This window comes from Notothenia rossii, assembly GCF_949606895.1.
Source record: "Notothenia rossii genome assembly, chromosome: 7".
Lineage (NCBI taxonomy): Eukaryota > Metazoa > Chordata > Actinopteri > Perciformes > Nototheniidae > Notothenia > Notothenia rossii.
Window position 1 is genome coordinate 31938195 of NC_136905.1, and position 16717 is coordinate 31954911.

Genomic DNA, 16717 nt, shown 5'->3' on the forward strand with positions numbered 1-16717 from the left:
TATTTTATGACACATAAGCTTCAGACATTCAAGAGTGGAGTATTTACTGACATATTTTATGCTCTAGAAAAAACTTGAAACTCTTTTCAGCTGGTGTTAACTACATACCTTATTTCAGACTTAAAAACACACACAACAACTGTGACTTTAAGACAAGGGAACTGAAAATAGTTCAAAACTAAGTATTTTACCGGGTTTGAGGACTCATTACTGCACCACTCTATTACCCGACAGGTAAATTAGTAAACACAAATAAATACTTCCATACATGGAGAGACAGAGAGATTTTTATAATTATATCATTATTAATATTGCGTAAGAGAAGATGCAATCCAAATGTTGGCAATAATAATTTTATGAATAATAACAATTGTTCTTAAATAACATAAATATGTATTCTGCTTGTTTTTATGTGCACCCTACCGAAATATTGGTGATTTTTTTATGATATCTCTAGTTAATTATATTTATCAGTTGACATGAAAATACAATGTAACTTTTTATCAATAAACCTTGACTGATTTTGAGGAGGTAAATGCATTCTATTTTACATAAATGTGCTAAATTAACTTATATCTTTCCTTGATGTTTGTATAGCATGATTAGGTAGGCCGTGTATGACAGAACAAAAACACAACATAAACCTGTTGAATCCGGCTTTACAGATTAGCTGATGTAAAAAGACATGCTACAAAATGCCAAAGAGAGTCTCACAGTTATGTTAATACTGGAAAAGCAGTATTATCATGTATAAGTCATATAGCCAAACTCTATATATTTGCTGTAGGAGGGAATGCATGCCAGTGACCTTCAGTGCATTTCGAATGAAACAACATTAGCGCAGGAGACACCCTAACTGAGGACGTGTGTGTGTGTGTGTGTGTGTGTGTGTGTGTGTGTGTGTGTGTGTGTGTGTGTGTGTGTGTGTGTGTGTGTGTGTGTGTGTGTGTGTGTTTCTTTGTGCGTGCATGTCTGGCACATGAGTGTTTGAGTTAAGACCAATTAGAGCAAGTGGATTCACTTTTCCATTTTCTCTCCCCACTGAGATCACTGGCTGATTACTCCTTAACTCCCCGCAGAGAAGGCTTTATACATTATTTCTCCTTTTCAGTCATTGGACACAGTCAGTAAGAGAGGAAGTGGGAGAGCGGAAGTGAGACAACGATTACTGAATGTTTTTTTCTTTGGGTGCTGTTGATAGCCCTAAGCTGAAATTGTGTTATTCTGAAATGTTATCAAATATAATAATCATAAGAAGCGGACATAGACACTGTGACTACACCTATTGGTTTGTGGACTACCTTTTTGATGCCTCAAGTTTGGCATTTTGGCAGTCGCCATCTTGTTTTTTTGGAACCAGAAGTGAGACTGGAGGGGGGAACAAAGTACAACCGAGACGTTTTTAGGGCACCAAAAAAGTTTCAATTAGTTTTCATGAACTGAAAACAGACTGTGTTAAAGTTCTAAGACTAAAACACTGCCAACATCCAAAACGGAATAACCACTATTTATTCATCACTATTTACCTCCAAATGGGAATATCATTTACAAAATGAACATCATTCTTTATTAAAGAAGGCATAACAATTGCTATTGGGAGCATAAAATAATTTGGAAAATGCTTTCTGGGTAAATAAATAAAGTGAAATGTTGGGTAATTCTTTCAAAGACTTCTACAAAATCTGACTTATTTTTGCAACCAGTGGAGTTGTCCCTTGCTGGCCATTAGAACAATAATCACAATTTAGGCACAGACTTGGAGTTAGCCCCTATATAATAGTTTAAATTAAATTAAAATAACAGTTAATACCATAGTTTATCAGTTTAGTATGGGACATTGTACAACATAAATCCACTCTCACCATGAGTTCCAAATAGAAAACACTGCTTTATAAGATAATCTGTAATATTTCTTTATATTTCAATTATTCAGAGGCCATACAAAAAATGTAATTGACAACATGTATTACATTACATTATAAATCTATTGATCATAAATCTATCGATTAGATTTATGATTAGAAAATGATAAAAGTAGGGTAGACATGTGGAGATTATCCGACTGAACAAAACGTGATCCGTCTCTTAAATGTGTGTCAACAATTTTCCAAAATCCTATGGAGAAATTGCATTGCTTTTTTGTCGAGGGAACCGGAAGAAGCTTACTTCCGGGTTTTAGGACGCGACACTGTGGCACTCCATTACATGTTACTTGTTAGACGCTTTTATCAAAAGCGATTTACATACTCAATACTGTGGGCAATCCCCACAGGAGCAATTTGGGGTGAAGTGTCTGAAGGGACACAACGACATGCTGACTGCAGTGGGGTTTAAACCTGTGCTCCCCTGTTCCGAACACCAACGCACTAGTCCACTGCGCCACAGCCTCCCTGTTTATTACCGTAACAAGACATGTATCTTTGTTTTGGATATCCCATGTTGACCTCCATCACTTTACATGTAGTAATCATGGAGCACTAGAGCTGGATGACGTTGATGTCCAGTGGTTTAAAGGACATTAGAAGATTTTTTATACAGTATAACTGCTTCGGTAGGGATGACTTTTTTCTTCCAGACAGCCCGAATAAACTAAGCTGGAAAGGTGGGATGAAAGTAAAACTAAAATGTTAACTCTAATGCTGAGCTCCCTCTGAGCAAATGGATCGACTAGAATGAATGAATGGATGAAAGAAACATAAAGTGACAGACTCAGCGGCTGACACAGTGATAAAGTGAACAAACAAACAGTCAGAGACAGAAAGAGTGACTAACAGGACGAGCGCAGAATTGATTTACCCTGATGGTTTGTTGGACAGGCGTCAAGACGGATGGATTGAGTCAGATGGGAACGCAGACAGACAGCCAACATAGTGCCAGAGAGACAGATAGACAGTGACACTGAACGCTATCCTGATAACACAGACCACAACACAGCGTACGCACATTTAGGCTCTGTGCCATGCTGTATCCGCACCGTATGCTGCCATATCAACTACCCAGCTGAAAGTCTTCATAACATGTCAGGAAGGATTCCTTTCCAAGACAGCAATTTCATAAACATCTGGTAAGTGCATTTTCTGATTGACTTGTTTTCTATGATAAGTTAACAAATATTTAAAACATAGGAAATGCAAATGAACAGAAGATAGAATTGTGGTTTCTTGGGAAGGCGTATACGTTTCAGGACATTTTTAAGGACATCAAGTGTGTCATGTGTATGCATTTTAAGCTTTACACATTTTATTTATTGTCTAGTTTTCATCCCACATACAGGCACATTTTAAATCCTAAATATTGAAGAAGAAGAAGCAACAAGATGATGCACCGAAAATGGCCAGTCAAGCCAAAAAAAGTGGGGGAAATATAATAATTTCTTTTTTATTTCATGTTTTTGTATGAGAGGTTATCTGTGTGGAGCTGTTAGGATACTTTTTTAACTTGCTGTCTTTTGGCATTGCACTTTTGTGAAAACGACAACTGTCCCAGGTGTAAAAACACTTTTGCAAAAACGTAAATATTTAAAACAAATTAAATGAGAAAACGTCAATGTGATCTCAATGAAAGCATTTAAGTTGCATGCTGCTTTTAAAGGCATTTTCGTGTGTCATGTTTACATATTATATATGTCACGTTTTATTATCGCTTAGTTACATATGGAGACTTGTCTGCAGTTCTAAATATGTGGTTAACAGAGAAAACTATAAACAAAATTACTTGTTTCTGTTCAGGCAACTGTTACATTCAAAACAGAAAGTGTTTTACGGTTAAGAAAAAGTCACAGTTTGAGTTAAATAGGTTATATTTGTTGTGAAAGTTAGTAACATACATATGTTCAGTATTCAACATAATCCGGAGCTTAAGGATGCACGTTGGCAGTTTTAAACATGAATATGGCTGTAGTTTAGAGTGCTCATCAAATCAGGGGTCAGCAGTTCAATCCCACCTCCTGCAGCGACCTTGAGCAAGATACTCCAATTTGCTCACGTAGGCATTTCTAAGCTATTGAAGCGTAGGTAAGATGCTTTGAAAAAAACGTCAGCTTAATAATATGTAATGTAATGAATTCAAACCAAAATACTAGGTTTGAGAAAAGATTGTGTCTTGGGTAAAACATATACTGTACCTCTGTTAATTACTTTTAACAGTAATTAACAGTTTGAACACCAAATATGAACTGCTACCATCTAATTGGAAAGATAGGGTCCCGCGAAGTCAGACTGACGCACTCCTTTGTGCACCAGTCAATCCTCACAGTAAATACAGAGGTACATCCCAGATAAAACGCATGCTAAAGGCTCTTTGAGGATGTTTCTCTCAGTGATTGTGATGTTATGTTGGTTTTTCTTGTATTGTATCTTGATATCTGTACATGTTGATGTTCAAATTTCAGACTTGATCTGGCCATTAAAGTATTATTGTATCGTATAGTAAGTTTAGCAGGCAAGTTAAGAAGTCCATGGTTCTCATTCATAACACTCCGTTCGATGTCTCACTATGGGATGCGCCTCATCGCGGAGCAAACAGAAGCATTAATCTCATTACGCCAATCCTGATTGGCTGGTGATCTTGACGTCAGCGTCAGGGAATCCACCCCCTATAAGTAGCTTGCGCTACGCCGCATGCGTCATTCAAACACCTCTTCTCGCTTCGGAGCACATCTCGAGAAAGATCAGTAGCTAGCTAGCTTAACGGTCCACAGACTGATTTACGAAGCTAACCTTCGGTCGACGGGCGCTCGCCGGCTACTTCTATATATACTTCTGCAAGAAGACTGTTAATACCAACACACCAGTTAGTATTGCAAATCGACCTCGCCGTTTTCTCCTCGGGAATAAAGGTAAGGTTTTGATTTTTTCAAGCTAGCAACACACGTGTTGCTAGCTTGTCTTCCCTCACTACCGACACCACGGTAGCAAGGACGTTTTTTCTTTTTCTCTCTCACACCAGAGGAGGGGAAGATAAAAAGGGTATTAACACACCAGTTAATATTCTTTGAGAATAAAATTCTACACCGTCGTTTTTTCTCCGGATTAACGACAGTTGGGGAAGTATTTTTTCTCGGCAACGTACCTGTTACGAGCGGGTCCTCTCCACGCCGTCACCACGGCGACCGAGATGGACGCTTCTCTCCCTCACACCAGAGGAGTCAGGGACTCGGAGGCTCGGCTCTGTGGCTGCGGGTTGAAGATATCAGGCACAGACTCACACCAGGTCTGCTCGTCCTGTCTCGGGCTGGAACACGCCCAGGAGGCTATCGACAACCCCGGCTCGTGCGGACATTGTGCCCGCTTCACCATCAAGAGCCTCCGCCGACGGCTAGCACGCCAAGCTAGCTTGTCGGGTCAGGACTCCCTCATGTCCTCTGATTTACCGGACGGAAATCAGGACACGGGGGCGTCCACCACAGAGATGGAGCCCCGCACTGTGTCGGTCTGGGGCTCATCAGTAGTGGCAGCTGCAGAACCGGAGTCCCGCGCCGTGTCAGGCTGGGACTCGGTGGCAGCGAGGGACGTGCGAGCGGAGCCCCGCGCTGTGTCAAGCTGGGGCTCCCAACTGGACCTCACCATGGTCTCGCCCGCGGATGATGTCCCGGAGTTGGACTACATGGAGGACGAAGAGGATGAAACCTCTGGATTCCTCCTGTCCGACTCTGATGAGCAAGACGATGATGTCTTCGTGTCATCAGCTCAGGCTGCAAAGCCGGGAGCGATGGCTGCTCTCCCGGGCGATAGCACACCAGCTTCGCCCTGTCTGAGCATAGACCTGCAGGCCGTGTGTCAGCGTGCCGCAGCCAGCCAAGACATCCCATGGCCCGAAATGGCCAAGGAGACCTCCAGGTCCCGTTACGAGGGGAAAATGTTGCCCCAAGCAACGAGGACAAAGAGGCAACTCCTGCCGGTCTTCCCGGAGATGTTGGATGAGGTGTCGTTCTCGTGGAGAGACCGGCCCTTCAGCAACAAGGCCCCAATCCAGGGTGCCTCCTCCCCTAGACTGCGACGGTATGGAGAGGCTCGGCCTGCTCCGCATACCGCCGATGGAACCGCTGGTGGCAGCTCACCTCCTCCCGAGGATGGCGACTACACCGAGCAGGAACCCCACGCTGCCGGCAAAGGCGGACCGGTTCCAGTCAACCATGACTGAACGGTCCTACAGAGCCGCAGCATTGTCTGCCAGGGATTTGAACATTTCCTCGCTGCTAACCGCTTACCAAGCGGAGCTCTGCGAGGATCTATCGAGTAATCCTGGACCGGCAGTACTGGACGAGATAGCCGCGATCACGGACATCTGTCTCCGCGTTCAACACTGCGCCGTCCAGGCCACGGGAAAGGCAATGGGAATTATGGCGGTGCAGGAAAGAGCTAGATGGCTCAACCTCACCAACCTCCCAAAACCGGGAAAGAGAGGATGTGCTGGACATGCCCATCGTTCCCGAGGGGATTTTCGGATCTGCGCTCGCTTCTATGCAGAAGAGATGCGAGTCCAAGAAGAAGGAAGACGAGGCCCTCCACCTCTGTCTTCCTCGATGGGTCCAGCCGCTGCCTTCACAGCGGCAGTCCCTCGCCCAAGCTACCTCAGCTGCTCGGTTTAAAGTACCGAAACAGCAGAGGTCACGGCCCGCCCCGAGTCCCCAGCCCAGGCAGGAGACGAAGGCGAATTGGCCCAGAAAGTCTCCGGTTCCGGCTGCAGCCCAGGTGCAGCCAACCCGGAATTTCGGCCAGCAGGCGAGGAAGAAGAAGCTGGCGGCCTGACAGCCTCCTCTTCTTCCCTCGGTGACGGAGCTGGAAGGTTCCCCAGCTCCAGATGTGTTCCCGCTGCCTCGAGAGATGCCTCAAAGCCATCCTCAAGTGCACCAAAACACATGTCACAATATTGCTCTGTTTTCTCGGATAAAGCATTTTCCGCTGACGCATCCAGGCCTCAGGCTGAGGGCGCAGCTCAGAAAAATGAAAGAGAAAACAATAAAACCAATAAACAGCCCGCCATTTGTTCCCCTTTTGAGAGCAGCTACGGCCTCTCTCAAAAGGCGGACGATGAACGGGTCTGTGAAGGCACCGCCGCCACGCGCATGCGCAGTAACGACTGGGGCTGTGAGGCTACCACCGTCACGTGCAGGCGCAGTGCCGGCTGGGGTTGTGAAGGCACCTCCGTCACGCGCATGCGCAGTGTCGGTGGGGACTGTCAAATCGGGGTACCACCGTGTTCAGACACTAGAGGGCCCCATAACACAACAAATAGAGACTCAGAGGGCAAAAGACGTGACATCTCCGCTGGCTCTAAGGAGCGAACAGTGGAAGATGCTCACAACGTCTGCTTGGGTGTTCAAGACAGTTACACGGGGTTACAGACTCCAATTCGCTGTCACCCCCCCTTGCTTCTCGGGCGTTCTGTATTCACAGGCCCGAGGGGAGTCAGCCCACATTCTAGAAAGAGAGATTCTCTCACTTCTAGAAAAGGAGGCTATATCTATAATACCCGCCGAGCAGAGTCAGAGCGGCTTTTATTCCAAGTATTTCCTCGTTCCCAAACGGGGAGGGAACGGAATTCGGCCAATACTAGATTTGAGGGCTCTGAACAATATCTAAGAAGATACAAATTCAGAATGCTCACTCACACATCTCTGCTGCGTCTCGTGCGACAAAACGACTGGTTTACATCAGTCAACCTGAAAGATGCGTATTTCCACATCCCAGTATATTACCCACACAGGAAATATCTGAGGTTCGCATTTCAGGGGATCTGTTACGAATACAGAGTACTTCCCTTCGGTCTGTCTCTCAGTCCAAGAGTGTTTGTACGATGTACGGAAGCCGCGATAGCCCCGTTAAGACAACAGGGTATTCGCCTGGCAACCTACCTAGACGACTGGCTGCTTCTCGCACAGTCGGAACAGGAGGCTATTACGCAGACAAATGTCCTCGTAAAGCACCTGCTCAACCTGGGTTTCATAATAAACACAGAAAAGAGCATGTTGTGCCCGGCACAGACTGTACTCTTCCTGGGTTTACACCTGAACTCGGTGCCCAGCCCGCCTGTCAGCGGAAAGAGTGAAAGCTTTCAGAGCTTGCCTCGCTCATTTCCAGCTGCGCAAACATGTTCTTTTCAGATCATGCCTGCGGTTACTGGGGCTCATGGCGTCAGCCATCCTGGTTGTACGGCTGGGACGGTTACACATGAGGGAGTTTCAGCGCTGGGTAGCCGCTCTAAAACTAAACCCCGTGCGTCATGGAGCACGGAGAGTGATGGTTACTGTGAAATGCGTAATGGCACTGCGCCACTGGCTGCACCCGACTTTTCTGGTACGGGGCGTGCCTATGGGTGCTGTCCTTTCAGGGAAGGTGGTCACCACAGACGCATGTCTGACAGGCTGGGGAGGTATTTACGAAGGTCGTCCGGTGAGGGGTCTCTGGAGCAGAGACCTCCAGCGGTCGCACATAAATTACCTGGAGCTTTTAGCGGTGTTCCTCACCCTAAAACGCTTTCTGCCTTTTCTCAGAGGACACCATGTCCTTGTGAGGACGGACAATACGACCACAATATCGTATATAAACCGACAAGGGGGTTTGCGCTCTCTCCAGTTACACATGCTGGCACGCAAACTGATCTTGTGGAGCTGCGGCCGTCTCCTCTCTCTGAGAGCGACGCACGTACCGGGTGTGATGAACCTCGGTGCAGACCTGCTGTCCAGAGGTGTACCACTATATGCAGACTGGACTCTACATCCAATGGTTGTGAGCCAGCTGTGGGTGCGTTACGGCCGAGCCGCGGTAGATCTGTTCGCATCAAAAGAAAATGCTCACTGTCAGCTTTTCTTTTCAATGCGCGATCAAAACGCACCATTAGGCGTGGACGCGCTCGCGCACATTTGGCCTCCGGTCCTCCTGCTTCCTCCACTAGGTCTCTTTATGACTGTAAGTGGAGGGTGTTTGAGGACTGGTGCCTTCAAAAAGGGCACACCTCTTTTCAATGCCCTGTGGGAGTGATTTTATCATTTCTACAGGACCTAATTGATAAACACAGAGCTTTCTCCACGATCGAAGTCTACCTGGCTGCTATTGCTGCATGCCATGTGGGTTTTGAGGGTAAGACGGCCGGCCAGCATCCTCTGGTCTGCCGTTTTATGAAGGGAGCTCGCAGGCTCCTTCCTGTTTCCAGGTCACTGGTGCCCTTATGGGACTTGACAGTGGTTTTAGATGGGCTCACTCGAGCCCCATTTGAACCCCTGGAAGAAGCTGACATGAAGCACCTGTCACTCAAGATAGTGCTGTTACTGACCCTGGCATCCGCCAAGCGAGTCAGTGACATTCATGCGCTATCTGTACATCCTTCATGCACTCAGTTCGCCCGAGGGTTAACGAGAGTGTTGCTGAAGCCCAACCCTGCCTTTATACCTAAGGTGGTTGGTTCATGTACCCCCTTTGACATTGAGGTATTTCCTCCGCCGCTGTGTCCCTCCGGGGAACAGCAGCCGAATTTGCTATGTCCAGTCCGTGCTTTACGCACTTATATGGACAGATCAAAAGAGTTTCGTCATAATGACCAACTCTTTGTGTCCTGGGCTAACCCTCAGAAGGGCAAGCCTGTTACTAAGCAACGGCTCTCTCACTGGATTGTGGAGGCAATTGCTTTGGCTTACACGAGTCAGGGTCTGCAGGCACCTTCGGGTTTGCGTGCTCATTCGACTCGTGGTCTGGCTACATCCTGGGCTTTGTTCAGGGGTGTTTCCATCCAAGACATTTGTGCAGCAGCGAGCTGGTCCTCGCCGCTCACTTTTGTCCGCTTTTACAGATTAGACGTCTTTGCTCCCAGTGTGGCCCATGCAGTGCTGGGCCCCCTGCTGAGTTAGAGCTCTAACTGTTAAGTTCTGGTTGGTCTTGGTGACTTTTGAGATAAGCTCGTCTGGCAATTCGGGAGCTACAATATCCCATAGTGAGACATCGAACGGAGTGTTATGAATGAGAACTATAGGTTACTTACGTAACCCCAGTTCTCAGAGTAACATGAAGTGAGATGTCTCACCAGACGGCCCTCCTTGCTATGGTGAAGCGAGAAGAGGTGCTTATTTTGAATGACGCATGCGGCGTAGCGCAAGCTACTTATAGGGGGTGGATTCCCTGACGCTGACGTCAAGATCACCAGCCAATCAGGATTGGCGTAATGAGATTAATGCTTCTGTTTGCTCCGCGATGAGGCGCATCCCATAGTGAGACATCTCACTTCATGTTACTCTGAGAACTGGGGTTACGTAAGTAACCTATAGTTTTTCCATAGAAGACAAACAACGGTCTATTTGATGAAAGTCGTGTGATTGTTTGACATGTTCATCCACCCAGTGCTCCATGGCTCTTTTTACTGCTTCACATGGCTTCCGGAGAATTTGCCTAGACCACCTATGCTGTTTGGGGAAAAAATCCGTAGTGATAACATGCAAAATAACTACGGACGTGTTAATTAAACGCCATTTGGTTTTACCAGGCAGAAAACAGAGGTGAAAACAACAGAGTGATTGACAGATGCATTACAAATTGTAATCCCACAATGTATAATAAAGGAACCCTCGTGTCTGTATATACAGATGTTTGGAAGCTTGCGGATGCTATGAGTCAGGTTTTTTCTGATGAATGGGAAACATGAGTGAGAGAGAGTATGGCAGCATATATGAGTGAGTGTGTTAGCGTGGAATGTGGGGGGGAAGAGTGAGACACATGAATGAGCAAGTGTGAGAAACAGAGAAGAACAGCAATATACAGGCGGGGAGCGAGAAGCCGGCTCCATAAAGACGTGAGCAGAATCCTGCCGATGTGAGCAGGAGAGGTGATATATAGTTTAGTCAGTAGCAGCGGGTCACGACAAAGCCTTTAACAGTAATGTCCTGGGAGTCGCCTCGCCCAGGGGACCCGCGCTCCATTTTACAGCCAAGCGACTGAGACTGAGACGCCGCGGCATGACAGCTGGAGCAGTAAAGCCGGCCTCTAGTACCATCCATAACACCAAGGAGGCGTAGACGCCGCTCATACCGCCACAAAACACCCAGGCCCGAGGCCACACCGACAGCTGGCGAGTTAAGAGGGATGAAGGAAAAAAAAGGGGGCTTGGGAAATGGTAGGAAGTGGCGGTCGAGACAAAGGAGGGGAGAGAAGAAGAAAGGGCGAAGGAGATATATCTGCAGATTTAGACAGTCACAGAAAGAAAGGGTAGGAGCTAGAGATGATCGACATCGAAGGAGGGACTAGGGAACAAGAGAGAAGCAGTGATGGGGAGGAGGTGTTTATTTTTTCTTGCTGAAATTATTTCTCTGTTGCTTGACAAGTCAATTGATGAAGTCAGTATGTTTAGAGCAAACTTATACAAAATTCTCTCTCACATCAGCAAGGTTTTTATGTATCCCACATTTTAACAACATTGTGAGTTAATCTGCCAAAGTCAATGCAAATACCATTCTTCAATTCTTGAAGTTGTTTCATGTTGGTAAGCAGTAATGCTAAAATGTTGGTTGGAAAACCATCACACTATTTCATGAAAAGAGGAAATAACAGTTTTATGTACTAAAAAGTGCGCCAGTCAACCTAAAGAAAACCTTGGAAAAAATTTTTTGGGATGATTTTAGGTTTTATTTGCCTGCTTTTTGCTATTTTGTAAACATTTGATAAATTAAAGAAAAAAAACACTTTGTCGCCGAAGCAACTCTTAAAAACGACATTTGATTTGTAATTTTCTGCATTTCTGTGACTATTTTATGCGTGAATTAATTAGTTTTTGAATACGACAAAAGACTCATTTCAAGACGTCTCCTAAGGCTCTGGGAAACATCTAATGAGGAAAACAATGAATTGAAAATCGCAAAAATAATCAACAGTTAATGGAAATTGAGTGATTTACAGCAGAGAGACCCGGGAAATGTGCTTCCAGAACAAACAAAGCAGAAATATTAAAGGCAGAAAAAGGCTGATGGGAAAATGACTTCTAACAAAGCTGTCTTGTGAAAAAGCAACAACCTTTCTGTAAAAAAAAGAGCAGGGGAAATGGGGAGTTTGGTTTTAGAAATGAGAATAGGTAAAGACAGCACTACTGAAATAAAATAGAGGCAATCAATCATCACAACTAGGCCAACAAATCTACAGTAAGTCAACACAACAGGGTTTGAGACTGAAGCCTCTCAGGCAGTGAGCATAGACAGCGCTGAAGAGTTCTTAAGTCCTAACAAAAATCAATAAGGTATCACACTTATTGTTGTAGAATCACTGATGTGCAGTGCGATGGGCGGATACACACTCACTTTACTTCCAACACAAGAGCCAGGATCCCTGCAGCGATGGGAGCAGCGCTGGATGTTCCTGGAAAGTGTGTGACACAACTGCCCCCTACGCTGGTCACTGTGACCTGCAGGACAACACACACCATGGGTTAGAGGGTACACATACCTGCCTCCAAAACTGACATTCCAAAACAACTGTGAACATTAAAAGACATTTCTGTAAACACACCAGTTAGCGAAGAGGTATCTGTAACCAAACAATAGAAGCTCATTTCTTATCAGTACATAGAGTATAAAGAGAGGTGAATGTGACCTTTTCTGTCAAACTCCTCCTCTGAAACTGAATTATTTGAGTGTTTAAAGAATCCAGCTATATAGCAAATCAGGCCAGTAGAGTTCCCACACTGTAGCACCTGCTGTATCAGCAATTAGAACATGTTTTACAATTAAACAGTTATAATCATTTAAATAAAACAATAGGAACATGTGTCTGGTGTGACCACCTCATAATGTGAGGCTGAAAAGGGCAGACATCACAGAAGACAGAAGTGATATCAAACGGATAAAAATGTCCCTTTCTGTTTCTGTAGCCCTGGAGTTAGCGCTGTGTTTCCTCCTGTTCTTCACTGTTACCTCTGCCATCAACACCTCGGCTCCTTCTTCTCTATTTTCTCTCAGCCATTGCAGCCGCGCTTTACCTCCAATTAACACTCATTTGCTTCTGTGTGTTTGCGAGTGCGTGTGTGTGTGTGTGTGTGTGTGTGTGTGTGTGTGTGTGTGTGTGTGTGTGTGCCCAGCAGTCACCTAGGTCATTTGGCAGGCCTCTATAAATATCACACCAGTCGCTGCTCTTTAACAGGCTTCTCGCAGCTCACAGGAGCCAAAGAGCAGGTTTGCTGGCACACACACACATACACACACTCATTAATGATAAACACTGTTTTTAGATGTGTTAGGCGATACATGCACACTAACCAGAGGTAGGGGGCTTCCCACGCTGGCCCCTGTCAGAGTAACGGCCATCACACCGGGGCAGGGCTCGCCGAAGTGGGCGGGCTTCCCCGTTTGAGTGACAGCGCCAATGGCTATAGTGTAGATGGAGTTAACATAGCCGTCGGCGCCGCAGTGGTCGAGCTGCATCCCACCGTTACCTGCCGCCCACACAAAGACGCTGCCCTTCCCACCCCGGCCCTGACAACACAAACAGAGGGACGTCAGAGTTAAAGAGCATGAAGCGGATTCATAAAGAATGTTTCCATCTAGCGGTCAGCAGGGCCTTTCAAATGTCACACATGAATATATCACACTGTATATATTTACATAGGGAGGACAAATAGGACCTGCAGTTCAAACTAAAAGGGAATACATGAAATAAAAAGTATTTTTCTAGTTGGAAAAAAGATATTGATGCTAACTTTTTACCCTATTTATTCAAAAAACTGTTGTGGATAGTACTGGTTGTACAAAGTGGAGGATATTATATTCAGTTTTTTTTTGTTTTTTTTCCTGAGATTTCTGAATTGATTTTAAAAAAGTGGGAGCCGTACAATTTCTTATTTCAATGCACAGATTGCAGAAATTGAAAATGGAATCTAAAGTAAATTGACCTAAACACCCAAAATGAAAGTTCCTTTTTTTTCTGTTGATGAAATCAGGTAAAAAAGAGACTTACATTATCAGAACTAGCAACTCCCTTTGCAGTCCATTTACATGCACAAAAACCTATACAGTACAACCCACTACAGGAAGAGGAACACCCCAAAAAGCATAAAGGGAGCCGTTACAAGCACATGAAATTAGAGAGAAGTCCCATAGACTTGTCAAAAGATAATTTATATATAGCCACATTTAATCAGATTAATAATCATGATTCGTAAATCCCTCTCTAGTCTGAAACACCTGCAGGACAGTACTTTTTTTGTAAAGTCTTATAGGTGTGTATTTAAATCCCTCTTTATAATCCCTATACTTGACATTTTCTCCTTCCACTCTCAGCCCAACTGACAGCGTGAAGCTCTGCTCTCCGTCTGACAGACAGCAATGTGAACGAGGAGATGAAAGCCGTGCCTCGTGAGTTCCTAGCCGAAGGGCCCGCGCTGTCAGGCGGTGGGGGCCGTCTATCTCGGCCCCGTCGTCCCGCGGGCCCCAGCTGCAGACGTAGATGTCGATGAAGTGCATGTTGAAGGTCAGGGCTGTGGCCTCCATTGCATCGGTGACAGAACCGGCCAACAAGCGGATACCTGGACGGATCCAAAAGGTCACAAAAAACATTCCTTTCAAAGATGTTCCGAAAGAGCATGTAGCATCCTGGTGCTTCTGCAGCACAGACACAGAGATTGTGTTTTGAAGTTGTAAAGTTAATGTTGTATGCCAACAAAAAGTTATAGAGTTTTGACACGATACTTGAGTCGAGAAGGCGTCACACACACATTGTAAGCCCTCTTCGAGTAGCTGGCTCAGAGTGCAGTAGAGTCTCCTACCGTCTTTTCTCAGTTGTCTGTGCCTATTGTATCTGTCTGATTCACCTTGTTTCATATGTGTGTGTCTTCTTCGCTCTGAACTCGCTGTATGTATTCTATTATTGCCTGATTCTTATGGCTATACTTTATTTGTTATGCATTAACTCCACTGCTGGATGTTAACATGAATATATAAAGGGTTATTTTAAACTAGGTGATTTTTGTTTTTTGATATATATGTTTAAGCTTGATGGTCTAGGTCAGCGTAACTGATTATATTTGATTATTTAGAGATAATGATTTCGATTTTTCTGCTGGATTGTGAGTCACCACAATGTGCACAAAAACTTATATAACACACTGACTACAGCAAAGGGAAAACCCCAAAAAGCATAATAGGGCCACTTTAAATGTACTAATACTCATCCTGTGATCTATTATTAATATGCTAATAAAGATTATAGCCATTTTAACGAACCTTTCATAGCAATGGGGTACATTTGAATGACTGTGAAGTGTTCAAATTTCAAAATAAAACTTGAAATGTACATTTGATTTTGCGCTGAAGGACATTCTTAAGTTTGTCTTGTGATCATATTGTGAAAACAAAAGGAACAAATATCTCTTCTTCTAGTTGTCTTATTATAATCTGCTTGCCATTCATCACAATGTATTCTAAAGGAACAGACAGCATATTTTGTGTGACAAACATACATCCATTCAAGCTGATTCATTCGGGCTTAAATGGTTTTCCTTCAGATGATTCATCACGTTCATTTAGCGCCTTCTTTCAAAACAACATCAAATCTAACAGAAGCATAGAAATTCACTGAGGCTCTCAGGTACCTTTCCCAAAGAGAGGCATACTGAGAGGTAAGGCTCACAGTGAGCATGCATCTTTCATTTGGGTCTTGGCCCTTCATCTCCTGTGTGCCAGACTCTGTTTAGGAGTCGGGACGGAATAGACACAGCAAGGTGAAATTAATACTAACTCTGGAAAGAGATTCCTGGTCTTGCCTCACAAACTGTCTTTTTTTGTAGATTCAGTCTCTGGCTAAAGGTCCCAGAGGTCAAATGTCAGAGTTCAACCAGGGGATTCCACCATTTCTACATCCTGATCAAAGTGAATGCTGCTGCTGCCTTCAGATCAGATCGCTGCGGGACATTTTCTTACTCAAACACGTCATGTACTCCTCATTAACTTGTGGTTTATGGCCCTCTTAGAGTATCACATAAAAATCTTTGATTTCACAACACAAAAATTGCCTGTCTTGTGTGTTCGGTTCAGTCATCCCATCGCCGATGTTACAGCCAACACTAAAAAAGCCATTACTGGAGCTCCCACCAAAAAAAGAGCTGTTAAATAGGGTCAGCACGGCTCAATGGCAGCCAGTCACCGCGAGTGGGTCTGTCACACGAACCCAAAACCATACATACACAGGAAATACATGGTATCACATACTCTTTTTAGAATGTAAAATTTCAACTTATAGACTTTAAAACAGATATATAGCTTTTACGCGTCGTTCTTCCAACCCAATTGAGATTCAAGCACGCCCATTTAAGCATGACAAAAACATCGATGCAGTGTCCGAGCGCTACGAATAAGGTGGCTACAGAGCATCTTATGTTTTTTTTTAACATTAAGATACATTCTAACTAAACAAACAGGGCACTAGCACTTTACTTTGACATTATTTCCAATGCAATACCAAACATTTTAACACATTTTTTCATTTGCTTTCTGAGGGAAAGTTCATTTACAAATCTGTCTCATGCTTTTTTATTTTCTTATTTATTTTCTTTATTATTTTTGCATCAACGTATAAAGCAAAAAGAGAAATTTGTTAGATTTTTAAAATATTGTTCATGTTAAGCATTTGTTGCTAATTTTCGTTTTTGCATTATCACACAATTGGGACTACTTAAACAAGTATTTTTGAAAATGCCATGTCAAAGCCTTGGCCAATCCACCCACAATGCACTGCCTCCCACTGTCTTGCTA

The 16717-nt window shown here is 44.4% G+C and overlaps 1 protein-coding gene across 4 annotated transcripts in view; it reads right to left on the bottom strand.

The window, feature by feature from the left end:
* The window catches only part of LOC307013871 (proprotein convertase subtilisin/kexin type 4-like), a 246017-nt gene that overhangs the window by 75765 nt on the left and 153535 nt on the right, over positions 1–16717 (bottom strand). For all 4 annotated transcript variants that reach the window (XM_079641472.1, XM_079641473.1, XM_079641470.1 and 1 more), the window contains 3 exons: positions 14321–14493; positions 13229–13444; positions 12275–12378 (listed from right to left, as the gene is read on the bottom strand). In XM_079641472.1, coding sequence (XP_079497598.1) covers positions 12275–12378; positions 13229–13444; positions 14321–14493 — 493 coding nt within the window. The remainder of the gene's footprint in view (positions 1–12274; positions 12379–13228; positions 13445–14320; positions 14494–16717) is intronic.